Source organism: Watersipora subatra, chromosome 3 (genome assembly GCF_963576615.1).
Source record: "Watersipora subatra chromosome 3, tzWatSuba1.1, whole genome shotgun sequence".
NCBI lineage: Eukaryota > Metazoa > Bryozoa > Gymnolaemata > Cheilostomatida > Watersiporidae > Watersipora > Watersipora subatra.
This window is the reverse complement of record NC_088710.1, coordinates 55,853,236-55,871,683: the sequence shown is the minus strand read 5'-3', so window position 1 is coordinate 55,871,683 and position 18,448 is coordinate 55,853,236. Positions and strand designations below refer to the sequence as shown.

The 18,448-nt window shown below is 32.8% G+C and overlaps 1 protein-coding gene across 2 annotated transcripts in view; it reads right to left on the bottom strand.

The window, feature by feature from the left end:
• Nucleotides 1-1,061: 1,061 nt before the first annotated feature.
• The window catches only part of LOC137391592 (peroxisome assembly protein 12-like), a 29,947-nt gene continuing 12,560 nt past the window's right edge, over nucleotides 1,062-18,448 (bottom strand). Inside the window, exons 2-7 of one of the 2 annotated variants that reach the window (XM_068078107.1) lie at nucleotides 15,970-16,137; nucleotides 15,592-15,700; nucleotides 15,029-15,213; nucleotides 13,393-13,613; nucleotides 1,945-2,128; nucleotides 1,062-1,571 (exon numbers count right to left, since the gene is read on the bottom strand). In XM_068078107.1, the coding sequence (XP_067934208.1) occupies nucleotides 1,368-1,571; nucleotides 1,945-2,128; nucleotides 13,393-13,613; nucleotides 15,029-15,213; nucleotides 15,592-15,700; nucleotides 15,970-16,113 (1,047 nt within the window). In that variant the 5' untranslated portion in view covers nucleotides 16,114-16,137 and the 3' untranslated portion in view covers nucleotides 1,062-1,367. Of the gene's footprint in view, nucleotides 1,572-1,944; nucleotides 2,129-13,392; nucleotides 13,614-15,028; nucleotides 15,214-15,591; nucleotides 15,701-15,969; nucleotides 16,149-18,448 lie in introns of those variants that run through there. The other variant, XM_068078108.1, reaches the window with a different exon arrangement.

Here is an 18,448-nt window from a genome sequence, read left to right as displayed (position 1 = left end):
CGCTGTTACAATGAAAGCTTAAAGATTATATCTATACAGAGAAAAAGGGCGTAACTAATAACTTGGCTTTACTAAAACTAATTGTCTAAAACAATTATTATGACACATAAACGGGACTTGAGATTTCTCTATCCATGTTACAGTTGACAAAGATAACAACTAAGTGTTTCCCCATATATGCATGAATCGATTAATATAGAATCAATTAATATAACTTCAGTCTATGCTGTGCTACACAATATGCAACTAATAATATTGCATATAAAACACACACACGCACACACACGCGCGCGCACACACACCACACACACACGCGCGCACACACACACCACACCCATGCACGCACGCACACACACCAAGGGGGTCAACACAGAAGGGTCTGTAAACAAAAAGTGGTAGAGAAATCAAGTGGATGATAGAAAAACCGTTCAATGGCTAGCTACTGCCACTTGACAAGTCTAACCATGACCTCATTTGTCTGTATTTTTGTTTATTAGTTTTTTCTTTTTTCCATCTTCATAATTGCAATCTGATTAAATGTTTTCTCCAATGTGGTTACCACTGCGTGGGAATGCAACTTCCTTTTGTTATAATGAGTATAGGACAGTTTTTATGATGACAATAAAATACTACAGTGGTCGATTGTACTATTTAGCTGTAGCAAGTCATTACTTGGTGATTCTCATAGCAGGCAGAAAATTAAAAGTTTTATTTCAAATCTGAGCTAGTTCACAGCTTCTATCGTGTTACAAATCTATATACTGGTTCCAATACATTTTTGGTGAAACACTGAAACAGTTGGAGGAAGTGGCATTTGCAAACCTCATAATTGCCTTATACTAACATTTAACTGTCAAGTTTTCAATTGCCCTCTGCCTTTTATCACTTTAGAAACTGCAACGCTAGCTTCGAGGAAGGCCGTTAAAGAAACATGACCCTCTGGCTACATTGTGGAACATAATCTGGTGCTAACAGATAGAGCAGTAGATGAATAGCACACAGTCTGTGTCATACATATTATATATTGGATCTAATTTTATTCAATATGCTATAAATTATTGTAAAAAATGATCAGATATCACCAAGGTTGTATAGTACAAAAATGATGAATATGAAATGTTATGTGAAAAACCAGCAATGATAAAATTTTATGTATCTCTTGTATCAGCAATTACAGTGTGTTGCATATGGTGAATGGCAGACTGAACACGATTTGCACCAATTTTAAGCATTCAATCTAAAAAGGAGGAAAGAAATTTTTCTAAATCATTTCAACAATCATGAAGCAATTGTAACAAAATTGGAGTAGATAAATTTCAATTGTGTATCTCAAAGTGTCTCAAAAGGATTTGAGAAATTAGGAATATCTATGTGTCTGGCATGTATAATTTGATCAAGTGGTCTAGAGTAGCAGGAAATGATGTCACAGGACATTTCCCATGCTTTTGCACGTATTTATAAATACAAGGATAACAAAACACATATCCACTAGTGCTCAGTACCGTAGAGTTAGTTCGGGTCTTCTTACAAACTGGGCAGCTCAGACCCCCCATTCTATCACTCTCAGGACACTGCAAACATCCAAAAAATATAGTTACACTAAATAGCAAACCTCTAGCTTTATCAAATAATATGATAGTTTACCCAACTAAAATAAAAATATATTAAAATATACTTAAAACACTATGTTTTTTTTATAAATGTACATGGGTTAAAATTACATCTTGCCAACATATGACAAACGAGCAGGTTCATGCGTGTTAAATATGTACAACAGTGCTATTTTCAATCTAGATATTCATGCATTTTGTTTGTTCCATCTATAATAAAATAGCCCAAACCTAAAACTGCTGAGCAAATGAAAATAGCCGGACGCCCGACACTGTATTAGTAAGTAACAAGGCTACAGCACATTCTTCGATAACGTCTGGTAAAAGAGATTACCTTAGGAGGAGATATTTCTGCAGCAATGGTGATTGCTTCTTTCTCACCCTCCGTTTGCTGGTATGTACTGTACCATTGTAGAAATTGCAGGAAAAATATGCCAGAAGAGAACGCTTTAAAAGCAACATTTGGTGCCGAAGACATTGCCTTGTGCACCAAAAACTTTATCTTCTCACTTAATGTGCTACAATGGAATAATTCTGGTTAATAATATTAATATAAGTCAAGTGCACTTCAGTAGAAGTTGTCTTCTGAGTGTTCAACAGTAATTCGAGAAGGCGATAGTAGAATACATGTACAGAGGCTATCATACTTACAAACATTCGTGTACAAACATTATTAATATTAATTATTTATTCAACCATTTTTGGCAGACACTGTTCTAATAAAATTTCAACGACAAAATACTACCATATTCTGTCATATTTTTTAGTACCGTCGTATTCAAAGTTTTGATGGATAGCTTCTGGTGGAACAGTAACCAGTAGTATAGTGAGAGCAGATCTACACATAATAGGCGGAGCTTAGGGAGCAGGAAGTGACATCACATCAGGATCTGTTTGATTGACAGTTGGGGGGCGGAGCTAGGCGGTGTTGAGTCATGGTGTGAGTCATGGCGATCTGTGTGATTCGTGGTGCGAGTAATGGTGTGAGTTGGTTGGTGACGTCGCGGTGGTGGTGTCGGTGGCCGAGTGGTGAGTCGGGCCGCGAGACGATTCGCGGTTGTATTTGGGATTATCGGATTTCGTTGGCGTCCGGTAGAGGTCGCTCTTCCGTGCCGTTTCGGGGATTGACGGAGAGCTCGGTGGCGACGGGTTGACGGACGGTGGCGGATGGATTTCGAGATCGTCGGAGCTTGTATGTATTTTCTTTTTTCCGATCCCGAATGAGAATGATGTGTCTGCGAACGAATATTCATTTTGATTGTAAACTTCATAAATTCTGAAATTATCTATCGCCTCTAAGTCTTCATCAGGATTAAAACTTTTCAGAATTGACGGAGCATGCAATCTGAAGGAATTCAGAGAGAAATTAAAACAAAGATTATAAACTCTGTATATCAAGACAGTAATGAGTTAAGGAAATGATATTATGATTAAATTTTATATAGTTTATTTGATGATATATCATAGGGATTTAAACTTACTATCAATGGATATGTTATTGAATAAAAGTTTTGTATATAAAAATGCTAAAACATAATATAAAAAAGACTATTGAATTTCATTCAATCCCAATTTTCTTCTTCTTCTTTCATTGTCGAATGAGAATGAACTGTCTACAATCAAAACATACATTATTTTTAGTGAGATATAGTAAAAGTAAGACATACAATCAGATTAGATCATTCATTCAAACTAAAAATCAAATATAATGTAATACTTACTGAAGAAGAAGAAGATCCATCCTTTTTCTGAATGGAATCTTCCTGTTGAGATACGGGAGCCTGCAATTGCAATGATTACAGTCAGGATGGTTTACTATATCCTTGCTGAGATAGTAGACTCTACATTCACAATGGACTCCAACTTAAATTGTAAATTTCAATTGCATTAGTCATCGAATCATAGAATGATATGCAAGATGTAATGCAGACAGAATAGGATATGCAATCAGCTAGAGTAGGACATACAGACAATAAGAAAAACAAATATGTTACATCACATAGTCAGACTAGGACACACAGACAGAGGAGGATATTCAGTTAAAATAATCTGTTTTAATCTGAGTAGGGATATAACATACACTTTGCTAAGATATTGGAGTTTGCAATTGCAATGAATACAATCAGCCTAGAACACATAGTTACTACTCAGAAGAGAAGATTCATTGTATCATTCCTACATAACATCTAGATTGAATTTGTAGTACTTACTGTAAACCGTAATCTTACGTTGAGATCTTGATAGAACTTTTCACGTAAGAGAAATCGACAAGCTTTTCGCTTCCGAACGCTTATTTCCATTCCATGAGAGCAGTAACCCCATCGCTTCACACATTTATCTACACAATGTAATCGTTCTTGAAATTTCCTTTTTCTGTTGTCTCTGGTACTCATTGTGAAATTATGAACTGAATTGAAAAGGCATATTTGCTCGAAGGTTTTATAACAAGTAGAAGTGTTGTCGCGGTTCAATAATTTTGTGATCTAACGATATATATAAACAGTTTTCGCGAAATTCACTTTCGCGAAATTCAATTTCGCGAAAGTTGACTATATAATATATATGTGTAATTTCGCGAAATCCAATTTCGCGAAATCCAATTTCGCGAAATTCACTTTCGCGAAATTCAATTTCGCGAAAGTTGACTATATAATATATATGTGTAATTTCGCGAAATCCAATTTCGCGAAATTCACTTTCGCGAAGTTCACTTTCGCGAAATTCAATTTCGCGAAAGTTGACTATATAATATATATGTGTAATTTCGCGAAATCCAATTTCGCGAAATCCAATTTCGCGAAATTCCCTTTCGCGAAATTCAATTTCGCGAAAGTTGACTATATAATATATATGTGTAATTTCGCGAAATCCAATTTCGCGAAATCCAATTTCGCGAAATTCACTTTCGCGAAATTCAATTTCGCGAAAGTTGACTATATAATATATATGTGTAATTTCGCGAAATCCAATTTCGCGAAATCCATATTCGCGAAATTCACTTTCGCGAAATTCACTTTCGCGAAAGTTGACTATATAATATATATAATGTGTAATTTCGCGAAATTCAATTTCGCGAACTTCACTTTCGCGAAATTCAATTTCGCGAAAATCTGTTTACTATTTTCGCTTCATTAATTCCTTTGGACACACCCATCATTCTTCAATTCACTATATAAGCGTTGCATAATCTGATGGAATATTCTGCCTCATTAACCATCTCTTGATACCTACTTATATTTGAGAATTTGGGTCGATCGAGTGTTGATACCATAAGGCTTGTATGCTTCAGCTAGAATTCTGTTAGCCGGCTACTCGCGATTAAGTTCGTTGAGTGTCGCTGTTTTCAGGGGCTGTTGTGTGGACAAGCGCCTTGGCATTCGACTTGATTGTTTTCCTAGGTTTACCTATGGAATTCTCCTGTTTGGTTTGGCTTAACCATTCCATAACAGTTTCTCGACCAGTAAATAGATGAAGATGATGAACTAGTAAAGGGGCATACATGGATTAATATGTGGATTATTTTGAGGATAGCTCCAACTCAGTGTGAGTATATCAGTATATAAAACTTATATCAAAAAGTAAATAATATTCGGTTGTATTTGTTACCAACTTTATTTCGATATAAAGTATATATGTATATTCAATTGTAAAATATAGAAAAAAATTTTTATGTCAGATCTTCTAGTAATTTAACAATTTGGGAAGTTCCTTGAATATGTACATTGTCAACACCTTCATTTTCTTCGTTATTAAGACTTTTACTAATTTTTTTTTTCATTCCAATCATATCTATCTAGTATAGTTTTTCGAACTACATGATCTCGTGTATCTGTTTCAGAAATTTTTAGCATAACTGTTAGAAAATCTTCTATTGAACATCCTCTGCTCCAAAATATTGCAAAGAGAAGACAGTAATCCCCACATGTTGTTGAAAGAATTGTTTCCAATGAAACAACCTTGTTGCCAATGACGTGCAACTAAATTTTTGGTTCAACAATTCCATTTCTAATTATTTTTTCAAAAACGGTAAAACCAGACCGTTATCGTCATGACAATAAGAAACACACCGAGTTTGTTCAACGCAAAGAAAAGCGTCAGGAATTTTGTGAGAGTAAGAGTTGCTAAACAATTTTACACCTATCTTGTGGAGAATTTTGTTCTGAATAAGATACATTTAAAAGTAAAACGATATATGTTTTCATTTTTTGAGATATTGCTTAAATACTAACGGTATATCGGATTTTTTAGAAAATCCGTTTGAATTAACTTGGGCAGAATAATCGTTTGGTCAACAATTAACGTGGTAGCGAAAGAGTTAATATACAAGTGAGCAGTGATTATAAATGTATATATAATAATAAAATGTGAGTAAGATAAAAACTACTGAAGATACAATAAACAAAGCTAGGATTGTGCTAGTCCATGTTGATATACAAGGGAGCAGTGATTATAAATATATATATATATATAATAAATCGTGAGTAAGATAAAAGCTACTGAAGATACAATAATCAAAGCAGGATTGTACTAGTCTATGTTGATGTACAAGTGGGCAATGATTATAAATGTATATATAATAATAAAATGAGAGTAAGATAAAAGCTACTGAAGATACAATAAACAAAGCTAGGATTGTGCTAGTCCATGTTGATATACAAGGGAGCAGTGATTATAAATATATATATATATATATATATAATAAATCGTGAGTAAGATAAAAGCTACTGAAGATACAATAATCAAAGCAGGATTGTACTAGTCTATGTTGATGTACAAGTGGGCAATGATTATAAATGTATATATAATAATAAAATGAGAGTAAGATAAAAGCTACTGAAGATACAATAAACAAAGCTAGGACTGTGCTAGTCCATGTTAATATACAAGTGAGCAGTGATTATAAATATATATATAATAATAAAATGAGAGTAAGTAATGTGAGTATATATAATAATACATTTTATTATTATATATATTTATAATCACTGCTCACTTGTATATTAACATGGACTAGCACAGTCCTAGCTTTGTTTATTGTATCTTCAGTAGCTTTTATCTTACTCTCATTTTATTATTATATATACATTTATAATCATTGCCCACTTGTACATCAACATAGACTAGTACAATCCTGCTTTGATTATTGTATCTTCAGTAGCTTTTATCTTACTCACGATTTATTATATATATATATATATTTATAATCACTGCTCCCTTGTATATCAACATGGACTAGCACAATCCTAGCTTTGTTTATTGTATCTTCAGTAGCTTTTATCTTACTCACATTTTATTATTATATATACATTTATAATCATTGCTCACTTGTACACCAACATAGACTAGTACAATCCTAGTTTTTGTTTATTGTATCTTCAGTAGCTTTTATCTTACTCACATTTTATTATTATATATATTTATAATCACTGCTCCCTTGTATATCATCATGGACTAGTACAATCCTAGCTTTGATTGTATCTTCAGTAGCTTTTATCTTACTCACATTTTATTATTATATATATTTATAATCACTGCTCCCTTGTATATCATCATGGACTAGTACAATCCTAGCTTTGATTGTATCTTCAGTAGCTTTTATCTTACTTACATTTTATTATTATATATACATTTATAATCATTGCTCACTTGTATATCAGCATGGCCTAGCACAATCCTAGTTTTGCTTATTGTATCTTTAGTAGATTTTATCTTACTCACATTTTATTATTATATATACATTTATAATCACTGCTCACTTGTATATTAACATGGCCTAGCACAATCCTAACTTTGTTTATTGTATCTTCAGTAGCTTTTATCTTACTCACATTTTATTATATATACATTTATAATCATTGCTCACTTGTACATCAACAGGGTCTAGCACAATCCTAGCTTTGTTTATTGTATCTTCAGTATCTTTTATCTTACTCACGTTTTATTATTATATATTCATTTATATTCGCTGCTCACTTGTATATTAACATAGACTAGCACAATCCTAGCTCTGTTTATTGTATCTTCAGTAACTTTTATCTTACTCACATTTTATTATTATATATACATTTATAATCACTGCTCACTTGTATATTAACACGGACTAGCACAATCCTAGCTTTGTTTATTCTATCTTGAGTAGCTTTTATCTTACTCACATTTTATTATTATATATACATTTATAATCACTGCTCACTTGTACATTAACATGGACTAGCACAACCCTAGCTTTTATCTTACTCACATTTTATTATTATATATACATTTATAATCATTGCTCACTTGTATATCAACATGGCCTAGCACAATCCTAGTTTTGCTTATTGTATCTTTAGTAGTTTTTATCTTACTCACATTTTAATATTATATATACATTTATAATCACTGCTCACTTGTATATCAACATGGCCTAGCACAATCCTAGTTTTGCTTATTGTATCTTTAGTAGTTTTTATCTTACTCACATTTTAATATTATATATACATTTATAATCACTGCTCACTTGTATATCAACATGGACTAGCACAATCCTAGCTTTGTTTATTGTATCTTCAGTAGCTTTTATCTTACTCACATTTTATTATTATATATACATTTATAATCATTGCTCACTTGTATATCAGCATGGCCTAGCACAATCCTAGTTTTGCTTATTGTATCTTTAGTAGATTTTATCTTACTCACATTTTATTATTATATATACATTTATAATCACTGCTCACTTGTATATTAACATGGCCTAGCACAATCCTAACTTTGTTTATTGTATCTTCAGTAGCTTTTATCTTACTCACATTTTATTATTATATATACATTTATAATCATTGCTCACTTGTATATCAGCATGGCCTAGCACAATCCTAGTTTTGCTTATTGTATCTTTAGTAGATTTTATCTTACTCACATTTTATTAATATATATACATTTATAATCATTGCTCACTTGTATATCAACATGGCCTAGCACAATCCTAGTTTTGCAATTATTATAAAGTGCTGTAAGAGATCATCAAGAGTGTTAATAAAGTACTGAGAATAAGTATATGTACAATTATTATAAAGTGCTGTAAGAGATCATCAGGTGTGGTAAAAAAGTACAGAGAATAAGTATGTGTACAATTATTATAAAGTGTAGTAAAAGACCATCAAGAGTGTTAATAAAATACAGAGAATAAGTATGTGTACAATTATTATAAAGTGTAGTAAAAGACCATCAAGAGTGTTAATAAAGTACAGAGAATAAGTATATGTACAATTATTATAAAGTGTAGTAAGAGATCATCAGGAGTGTTATTAAAGTACAGATAATAAGTATATGTACAATTATTATAAAGTTCTGTAAGAGTTCATCAAGAGTGTTAATAAAGTACAGAGAATAAGTATATGTACAATTATTATAAAGTGTAGTAAGAGATCATCAGGAGTGTTATTAAAGTACAGATAATAAGTATATGTACAATTATTATAAAGTTCTGTAAGAGTTCATCAAGAGTGTTAATAAAGTACAGAGAATAAGTATATGTACAATTATTATAAAGTGCTGTAAGAGATCATCAGGAGTGTTAATAAAGTACAGAGAATAAGTATATGTACAATTATTATAAAGTACTGTAAGAGATCATCAAGAGTGTTAATAAAGTACTGAGAATAAGTATATGTACAATTATTATAAAGTGCTGTAAGAGATCATCAGGAGTGTTAATAAAGTACTGAGAATAAGTATATGTACAATTATTATAAAGTGTAGTAAGAGATCATCAAGAGTGTTAATAAAGTACAGAGAATAAGTATATGTACAATTATTATAAAGTGTATTAAAAGATCATCAGGAGTGTTAATAAAGTACTGAGAATAAGTATGTGTACAATTATTATAAAGTGCTGTAAGAGATCATCAAGAGTGTTAATAAAGTACAGAGAATAAGTATATGTACAATTATTATAAAGTACTGTAAGAGATCATTAGGAGTGTTAATAAAGTACTGAGAATAAGTATATGTACAATTATTATAAAGTGCTGTAAGAGATCATCAAGAGTGTTAATAAAGTACTGAGAATAAGTATATGTACAATTATTATAAAGTGCTGTAAGAGATCATCAGGTGTGGTAAAAAAGTACAGAGAATAAGTATGTGTACAATTATTATAAAGTGTAGTAAAAGTCCATCAAGAGTGTTAATAAAATACAGAGAATAAGTATGTGTACAATTATTATAAAGTGTAGTAAGAGATCATCAAGAGTGTTAATAAAGTACAGAGAATAAGTATGTGTACAATTATTCTAAAGTGCTGTAAGAGATCATCAGGTGTGGTAAAAAAGTACAGAGAATAAGTATGTGTACAATTATTATAAAGTGTAGTAAAAGACCATCAAGAGTGTTAATAAAATACAGAGAATAAGTATGTGTACAATTATTATAAAGTGCTGTAAAAGATCATCAAGAGTGTTAATAAAGTACTGAGAATAAGTATGTGTACAATTATTATAAAGTGCTGTAAGAGATCATCAAGAGTGTTAATAAAGTACTGAGAATAAGTATGTGTACAATTATTATAAAGTGCTGTAAGAGATCATCAAGAGTGTTAATAAAGTACAGAGAATAAGTATATGTACAATTATTATAAAGTACTGTAAGAGATCATTAGGAGTGTTAATAAAGTACTGAGAATAAGTATGTGTACAATTATTATAAAGTGCTGTAAGAGATCATCAAGAGTGTTAATAAAGTACTGAGAATAAGTATATGTACAATTATTATAAAGTGCTGTAAGAGATCATCAAGAGTGTTAATAAAGTACTGAGAATAAGTATATGTACAATTATTATAAAGTGCTGTAAGAGATCATCAGGTGTGGTAAAAAAGTACAGAGAATAAGTATGTGTACAATTATTATAAAATGTAGTAAAAGTCCATCAAGAGTGTTAATAAAATACAGAGAATAAGTATGTGTACAATTATTATAAAGTGTAGTAAGAGATCATCAAGAGTGTTAATAAAGTACAGAGAATAAGTATGTGTACAATTATTCTAAAGTGCTGTAAAAAATCATCAGGAGTGTTAATAAAGTACTGAGAATAAGTATGTGTACAATTATTATAAAGTGCTGTAAGAGATCATCAGGAGTATTAATAAAGTACAGAGAATAAGTATATGTACAATTATTCTAAAGTGCTGTAAAAGATCATCAAGAGTGTTAATAAAGTACAGAGAATAAGTATATGTACAATTATTATAAAGTGCTGTCAGAGATCATCAGGAGTGTTAATAAAGTACAGAGAATAAGTATATGTACAATTATTATAAAGTGTAGTAAGAGATCATCAGGAGTGTTATTAAAGTACAGATAATAAGTATATGTACATCTAATCTGATTGTATGTCTTACTTTTACTATATCTCACTAAAAATAATGTATGTTTTGATTGTAGACAGTTCATTCTCATTCGACAATGAAAGAAGAAGAAGAAAATTGGGATTGAATGAAATTCAATAGTCTTTTTTATATTATGTTTTAGCATTTTTATATACAAAACTTTTATTCAATAACATATCCATTGATAGTAAGTTTAAATCCCTATGATATATCATCAAATAAACTATATAAAATTTAATCATAATATCATTTCCTTAACTCATTACTGTCTTGATATACAGAGTTTATAATCTTTGTTTAATTTCTCTCTGAATTCCTTCAGATTGCATGCTCCGTCAATTCTGAAAAGTTTTAATCCTGATGAAGACTTAGAGTTCATGTAAATCTCACTTCGATCCAATATCATGAGAGCTGGTGTCAACCATTGAAATGATGAGGGAATGTTATACTTTTGAGGTTCGATGATCGAACATAATACCACACGCTCTCCCTTACGTTCAACGAAGAATTGCAACGCAATCTCACAATTGTCATTTTCTTCAGACTTATTTGCTTGTATTACTTCTAACGAAGCTGGAATATCCAAAACTTTTAGATCAATCCATTTCCATGGTTCTTGCATTTCCTCGGTTTTAAAAACTGTTGCAATAGGTGACGTAATTTTCTCATCTCCTTCCATATAATTTTCCTTGGATTCGAATAACCGCTTTACTACCGAACTTTTTCTTGATGATCTTCGAAATGACGTAGTTCTGTTCAATCTAGACTTGGTTGGTCTTCTATACTCTCTTTGTTTCATATTCAATTGGGAAGTTCTTTCAGAAATAATGTCGATATTCATACTATTGGAAGTTGACTCCTCAGAAGCTCCAGTAACAATCAACACTAACTAATAATACTTCATCAATTTATACATTATCTTTAAAAAAGTAGTGGAACCATAACAGCGATGGATAATTTCAGAATTTATGAAGTTTACAATCAAAATGAATATTCGTTCGCAGACACATCATTCTCATTCGGGATCGGAAAAAAAAAATACATACAAGCTCCGACGATCTCGAAATCCATCCGCCACCGTCCGTCAACCCGTCGCCACCGAGCTCTCCGTCAATCCCCGAAACGGCACGGAAGAGCGACCTCTACCGGACGCCAACGAAATCCGATAATCCCAAATACAACCGCGAATCGTCTCGCGGCCCGACTCACCACTCGGCCACCGACACCACCACCGCGACGTCACCAACCAACTCACACCATTACTCGCACCACGAATCACACAGATCGCCATGACTCACACCATGACTCAACACCGCCTAGCTCCGCCCCCAACTGTCAATCAAACAGATCCTGATGTGATGTCACTTCCTGCTCCCTAAGCTCCGCCTATTATGTGTAGATCTGCTCTCACTATACTACTGTAACCTTTTTATACCCACACACTTCAATGCAAGAATTGCTATTACTAATTCAAAATATTCAGGAATTTTGTTTTGTTTTTTCCGTTTTTATTAATTGTATCATTACAGAATCATTTTTTTAATCGTAACACAAACATTCGTGATATGTACAATGGTATATATGAACGGCGTTGTGCTTACAGACGCTACCCTATAACTACCCTTTACAACTATATTTAACAAGGATGCATTACAGCTCATTGCACTCATTGATATGTTTGCTACAGTTTGCAGCCTAAACTGTCTTTTTATGTGCAATTGAAGAGGAGTTATGAGCGTCGATCGATTGTAAACCGAGTCTTTATAACCACAAGGATGCTGCCAAAAAATATGTTAGAAGCCTGCAAGCTTATAAATTATATAATGATCTATCAAAGGCTACAAATAAATATTCAAGAACAAATAACATAAGCAAACCATAATTATAATACATGTAAAAGCAAAAATTTGAACATTTTTGAAAGAAAATTATTTGCATCATTTGCTCGGCAGGTTGCGTTCTGATTGTAACTTTTTTATGAAACCATTTTATCTTCTTCTGGTTGTTCAATACCTTCAGCAAAGTGTTTGCTGACATGAACTCTTTTTCTGCCCTGCTGAACAAGTCGATATTAGCGTCCAAACAATTTTTTTAGTGAATCAAAACTTTTGAAAAACGAAAACGCGAAAACAATGATTAAACATTTATTTTAGCCCATGCATAAGTTATAATCTAAGAGAACTTGCAAACAAATTCGCTTACAAACGACCGGAACGCATCTCATTCGTAAGCTGGGCAGCGTCTGTAGTAGATAGCTACTACTCCTATGACTATATCAGCATTGTAGCGTCATTAGACACAGTAATCCATTAAATGTGGTTGTGAACAAGAGTTACAAATACAAAGCATATCAGATTAACTATCTCACATTACATCTTCTAAACAACAATATTCAACCAAATAGCATTTTTACCTTAGTGATCTCACATGAGACCAAGGAGGGCCTACATCGTCTAGCATATCATCGAAGGAAAGAGGTACCAGCTTAACACGACTGAGGCTAAGGATGGGTGAGTGGACATCAGAATAATGAAGAAGAAATCTGACAAAGTAGGTGAAAACGAGGCCTGACCAAGCCATGTGCATATATGGATAGAGATATACGAGCATTCGTCCCAGCTTGCACTTCATGTCCTGAATAAATACAACGATATAACATATTAGAGATAATCAAAACAGCTACATTTAGCATCAGTGTAAGAAACTAGTGGCTTATACTGAAAGATTAGTGGAAAACTTTAAAAGATTAATTAATATAAGAAGAGTAAGAGAAGCGTATTACAGGAATGAGACTAAAAGATAAAAGAGACTAATATAAGAACGGTTAGAGATTACTATAGGAGATTAATACATGTATATGATAGATGAGACAAGCATTACAGATTGAAGACTAGTGACTTATAGTAAAGACTATCATAAGAAGTGTGGGAGATTACTACAAAAAATATAAGATATTAATTTAAGATTTATGAGACTGTTAAAGGAGGTAAGAGAGAGACTAGGATGAGTGATAAGATACTAATGTGAAAGGTGTGAGAGACTAATATAAGAGGTATAACAGACTACTATAAGAGACTACTATAAGAGACTACTATAAGAGACTGCTATAAGAGACTGCTATAAGAGACTACTATAAGAGACTACTATAAGAGACTAATATAAGAGACTACTATAAGAGACTACTATAAGAGACTATTATAAGAGACTACTATAAGAGACTACTATAAGAGACTACTATAAGAGACTACTATAAGAGACTACTATAAGAGACTACTATAAGAGACTACTATAAGAAACTACTATAAGAGACTACTATAAGAAACTACTAAAAGAGACTGCTATAAGAGACTGCTATAAGAGATTAATATAAGAGACTACTATCAGAGACTACTATAAGAGACTGCTATAAGAGATTACTATAAGAGACTACTATAAGAGACTACTATAAGAAGTATAAGAGACTACTATAAGATACTACTATAAGAGACTACTATAAGAGACTACTATAAGAGACTACTATAAGAGACTAATATAAGAGACTGCTATAAGAGACTACTATAAGAGACTACTATAAGAGACTGCTATAAGAGATTACTATAAGAGACTGCTATAAAAGACTGCTATAAGAGACTACTATAAGAGACTGCTATAAGAGATTACTATAAGAGACTACTATAAGAGACTACTATAAGAGACTACTAAAAGAGACTACTATAAGATGTATAAGTGATATTCATATGTGTGGTAAGAGATGTGGTAGCACAAACTTTAATAAATCACCTCACGCTGACAGTTAGTGAGAAGTCAAACCAATAACGGCCATAAAAAAGTCATGTAGCTTCTCTTATAGTGCAATCAATAAAAATAATGAGAAATATTTCTGGTAACTCAGTGTTGCAGCAAACAATACAGGAAACATAGCATCGCATATGAGTAGCACCAAATAACCTTCTTCTAAGATATTAATAAAACTTGTCTAAAAAGGGTCTATATTCACAATGAAGAGGCTCTGTAGTATTATTGAAATCTGACCAGTTTCTAAAACTCACATTTCCCTGCAGCTTTCCATCAGCCAGCTCGACAGATTTGATGTCATAGAGTGCCTGCAGTTTGTGGCGAATATAAGGAATTCCAACAAGAAGGATGAGATTTAAAATCTTCAGACGAAAAGTCCATTGGCTACCATTTAGTGGCTCACGCTTCATGTAATAGAAACGTTCAGCGAATGAGGCACCTAAAATCGTATCAGTTACACACAAAAACAACAACGGTTTTGTTTTTATCTTGAAATTGAATTATACATAAACATACGTGTCCATAAATGCTTTGTGAAAGCGACCAGTAAGCTATGTCGTACGTAAAAGTATTGTTATGTTGCTGAATCTCAGCTAATAAAATACATTTACATTGTAACTTGAATTATAAATACAAAACAAGATAGATTTAAAATTTTAATGTATTCAAGTGCGATAAATATAATACATAGTGATAAATTTACTCCTTGATATTGACATCATCAATAAATGTGAAACCTACATACAGGCTAATAAAGCATCAGTTGCCCAATCACAATGCATATGTAACACAAGAGTAGTTGAAATAACAAACATACAAAGATTGTGAAGACTGCTCCACTCTATGAGGGTATTCAGGGCTAGATAACATTCATCACAGTTCCGGTACAGCCAACTGAGCTGGGATGGGTATCTAGCTGCTAAGACCTGCAACCAAAACAAAATATTATTCAGGCCAGATTTCAACAAAGCAAAAATAATTATTTTTACATAAAAGAGATGTCTTATAGAACGTGTAAGCTGATTTTACAACAGCAATTATAATATTTATTGTAGCTGCTGAATATTGTGTTCAAGTATATAGAGTAACCGATGTAATGTGGCTCACCCTGTAGGACATTTCAGTGTAAAGAGTAATGTTCAGTGAAGGAGTTTCTTAACACTGTGCAATTGAATCAGCATACTTCCAGACATACCTTGACTAAGTGCTGGAAGGCAGGCTGTAGAGTTTCAGTGAGACTCTCATGCGCAGCAATAGAGAATATATCGGGTAAAGCTTCTTGGGAAGTGCCTGTCTGCGAAATGGTAGAAGAGCTAAGAACATTTTCTTCCGTATCCATCACAATACCAGCGGAGAGCTTCTACTACAGGAAAAATTGCTTTATGAAATCTAACTCTAGCGTAAAACAAAGAAGAATTAAAACACCTCCAGTACAATTGAAATAACGAAAAATGCAACTTTGTAAACAACTACAAAAAGCAAGTTTTATGTAGAAGTTCATGCATAAATAGTATTCTCAGTGTCTTATCTTTTGGGTAATTCCATACGCGTCTGTTACAACGTAGACCTATTAACTATACTTTAGTTAATAGGTTAATAGTTTAATAGGTTAATAGGTCTATGTGTTACAATATAAATAGAGTGCAACACATTGTTGAAGCAAAAATGAAATAATCAACTGCGGGCTTTGCTTATACTTAAAACAATTATTTCAAAGAATCTTCATGCTCTAGCCATTTTGGGATTTCTGAAGCATAGAAAAAAAATTCAAAAGCCTTGGTTCTCTCAGTTCCTAGAGGCGGATAGAAAAGTTAACTTGAGTTTTGTGCAGCTTCTGTCATATTGTAACACTTGTAGGATTTCAGTCAAGCATGTCAATCTACAGCCGAAAATGATATAATCTACTGACCAAGTGGAATAACTCCACTACCAAATATGTAGAAGGCCTCCAGGTGCAAATGCAGCAATCAAAATAGTTGCAAGTCTAAAAAAAGAAAAAAGAGTTTAAACATTATATTAAAGTAGAGTGCAAAATCGAAACATACATATGTGAACTCCGAGACAATTGTGGACTCCTAGAAAATATGTGGACTCATGGACAATTGTGGACTCCTAGAAAATATGTGGACTCATGGACAATTGTGGACTCCTAGAAAATATGTGGACTCATGGACAATTGTGGACTCCTAGAAAATATGTGGACTCATGGACAATTGTGGACTCCTAGAAAATATGTGGACTCATGGACAATTGTGGACTCCTAGAAAATATGTGGACTCATGGACAATTGTGGACTCCTAAACAATTGTGCTGACTTTGTCAAGTGTATGATGTTGAACGAAATGGAAAAAAATCTGCACAACATGAAAGGCAAATAAAACTGCTATTAAAGAAAAATACTGAGAGACTGGTAGAGAAGCCCTAGACCAGCTATGGCCAAATGGCGGATCTAGATCCGCATCTTTCTAGCTTTTGTGGATCTTTCAAGTTGGCAATCAAAACAAATTTTTGAAATATTTATTTTAAAATTTAATTAAAAAAATTATTTTGTAAATTTTTCTGGTCATTTATTTGGCCAACACCATAACTGCTCAGCTAGCTAGAAGACTACTGGCTTGCTTTGCCTCCACTTGCCTATGTAAATTATTGTTTTCAGCCAAGAATTTTGTGAAAAACAATCAAAGAACCCGACTTGCAAATTCTCATTTTCATGAACTTGTAAGAGTTGCTGTAAGTAGTAGAAAACCATGCTTTGATAGTATTATGAAGTCAAAACCCACTCATCGTTTTTCTAACTGATATCAGACATATTTATTCCAGCACATTCATTCACTGATTTTTAGTCAAATTATGTATATCCCTTTGAGGCCATGAGTCCCCTGAAGAGGACATTCTTTTATTAGTGATACCATTGAGCCTAGCAATTTGTAGGTATTAAGGTCTAATGACCTTCTCAGGGGACAATGTGTTTATTGTCTTCTCATGTTGGTACTTGCTTCACTCTCGTTTGTGAGAGGTAGAAAACATTCAAGATGGCTGCCTCCACTTCAAAGTGTGAAACTTCAAACCTTCCAGGTAAATCTATCTGTATAGTTGTTCAAGCAATGCATCTATAATTTTAAACTACATATTCTTGTTGTTAACATGCATTTCAAAATGTTGAACTAGTTTAAAGTTTATTTACTAGTATTAGAAGTTATTTTGCTAGAGCTTAAATCTGATGTCCTCTGCGGGGGACACTGGAGGTTAATGCTTACAAACAATTTTTAGCATACATTTTAGAAATGTAAAGTTGAAGTATTTATCAGTCACAGTTTATTTTGCTGACTTGTCAACAATGCTCATGTGTACATTTGTCCAAGTTTTTATGACAATAAAACTAATTTTTGTAGGAAATTCATCAAAAAAGCGGTATTTGTCACTAAATGGGGATGGTGATAATAATCTATTAGCCCAACTGGATGAGTCTGATCTTGAATACTTGTCAAGCGAAGATGAGTACAACCCAGAACAAGATGTAGCTTCTCAAAACACCAGTGATGAAGATTATGATGCTGACACAGATGATGATGTTGCCGAACCACAACCTCCTACCAAAAAAAAAGGATGTGAGCAAAAAGAGAAGCTATAATTTCAAGAAAAGTGACACGTTTTCCAGTAGGTTCTCCCAACAT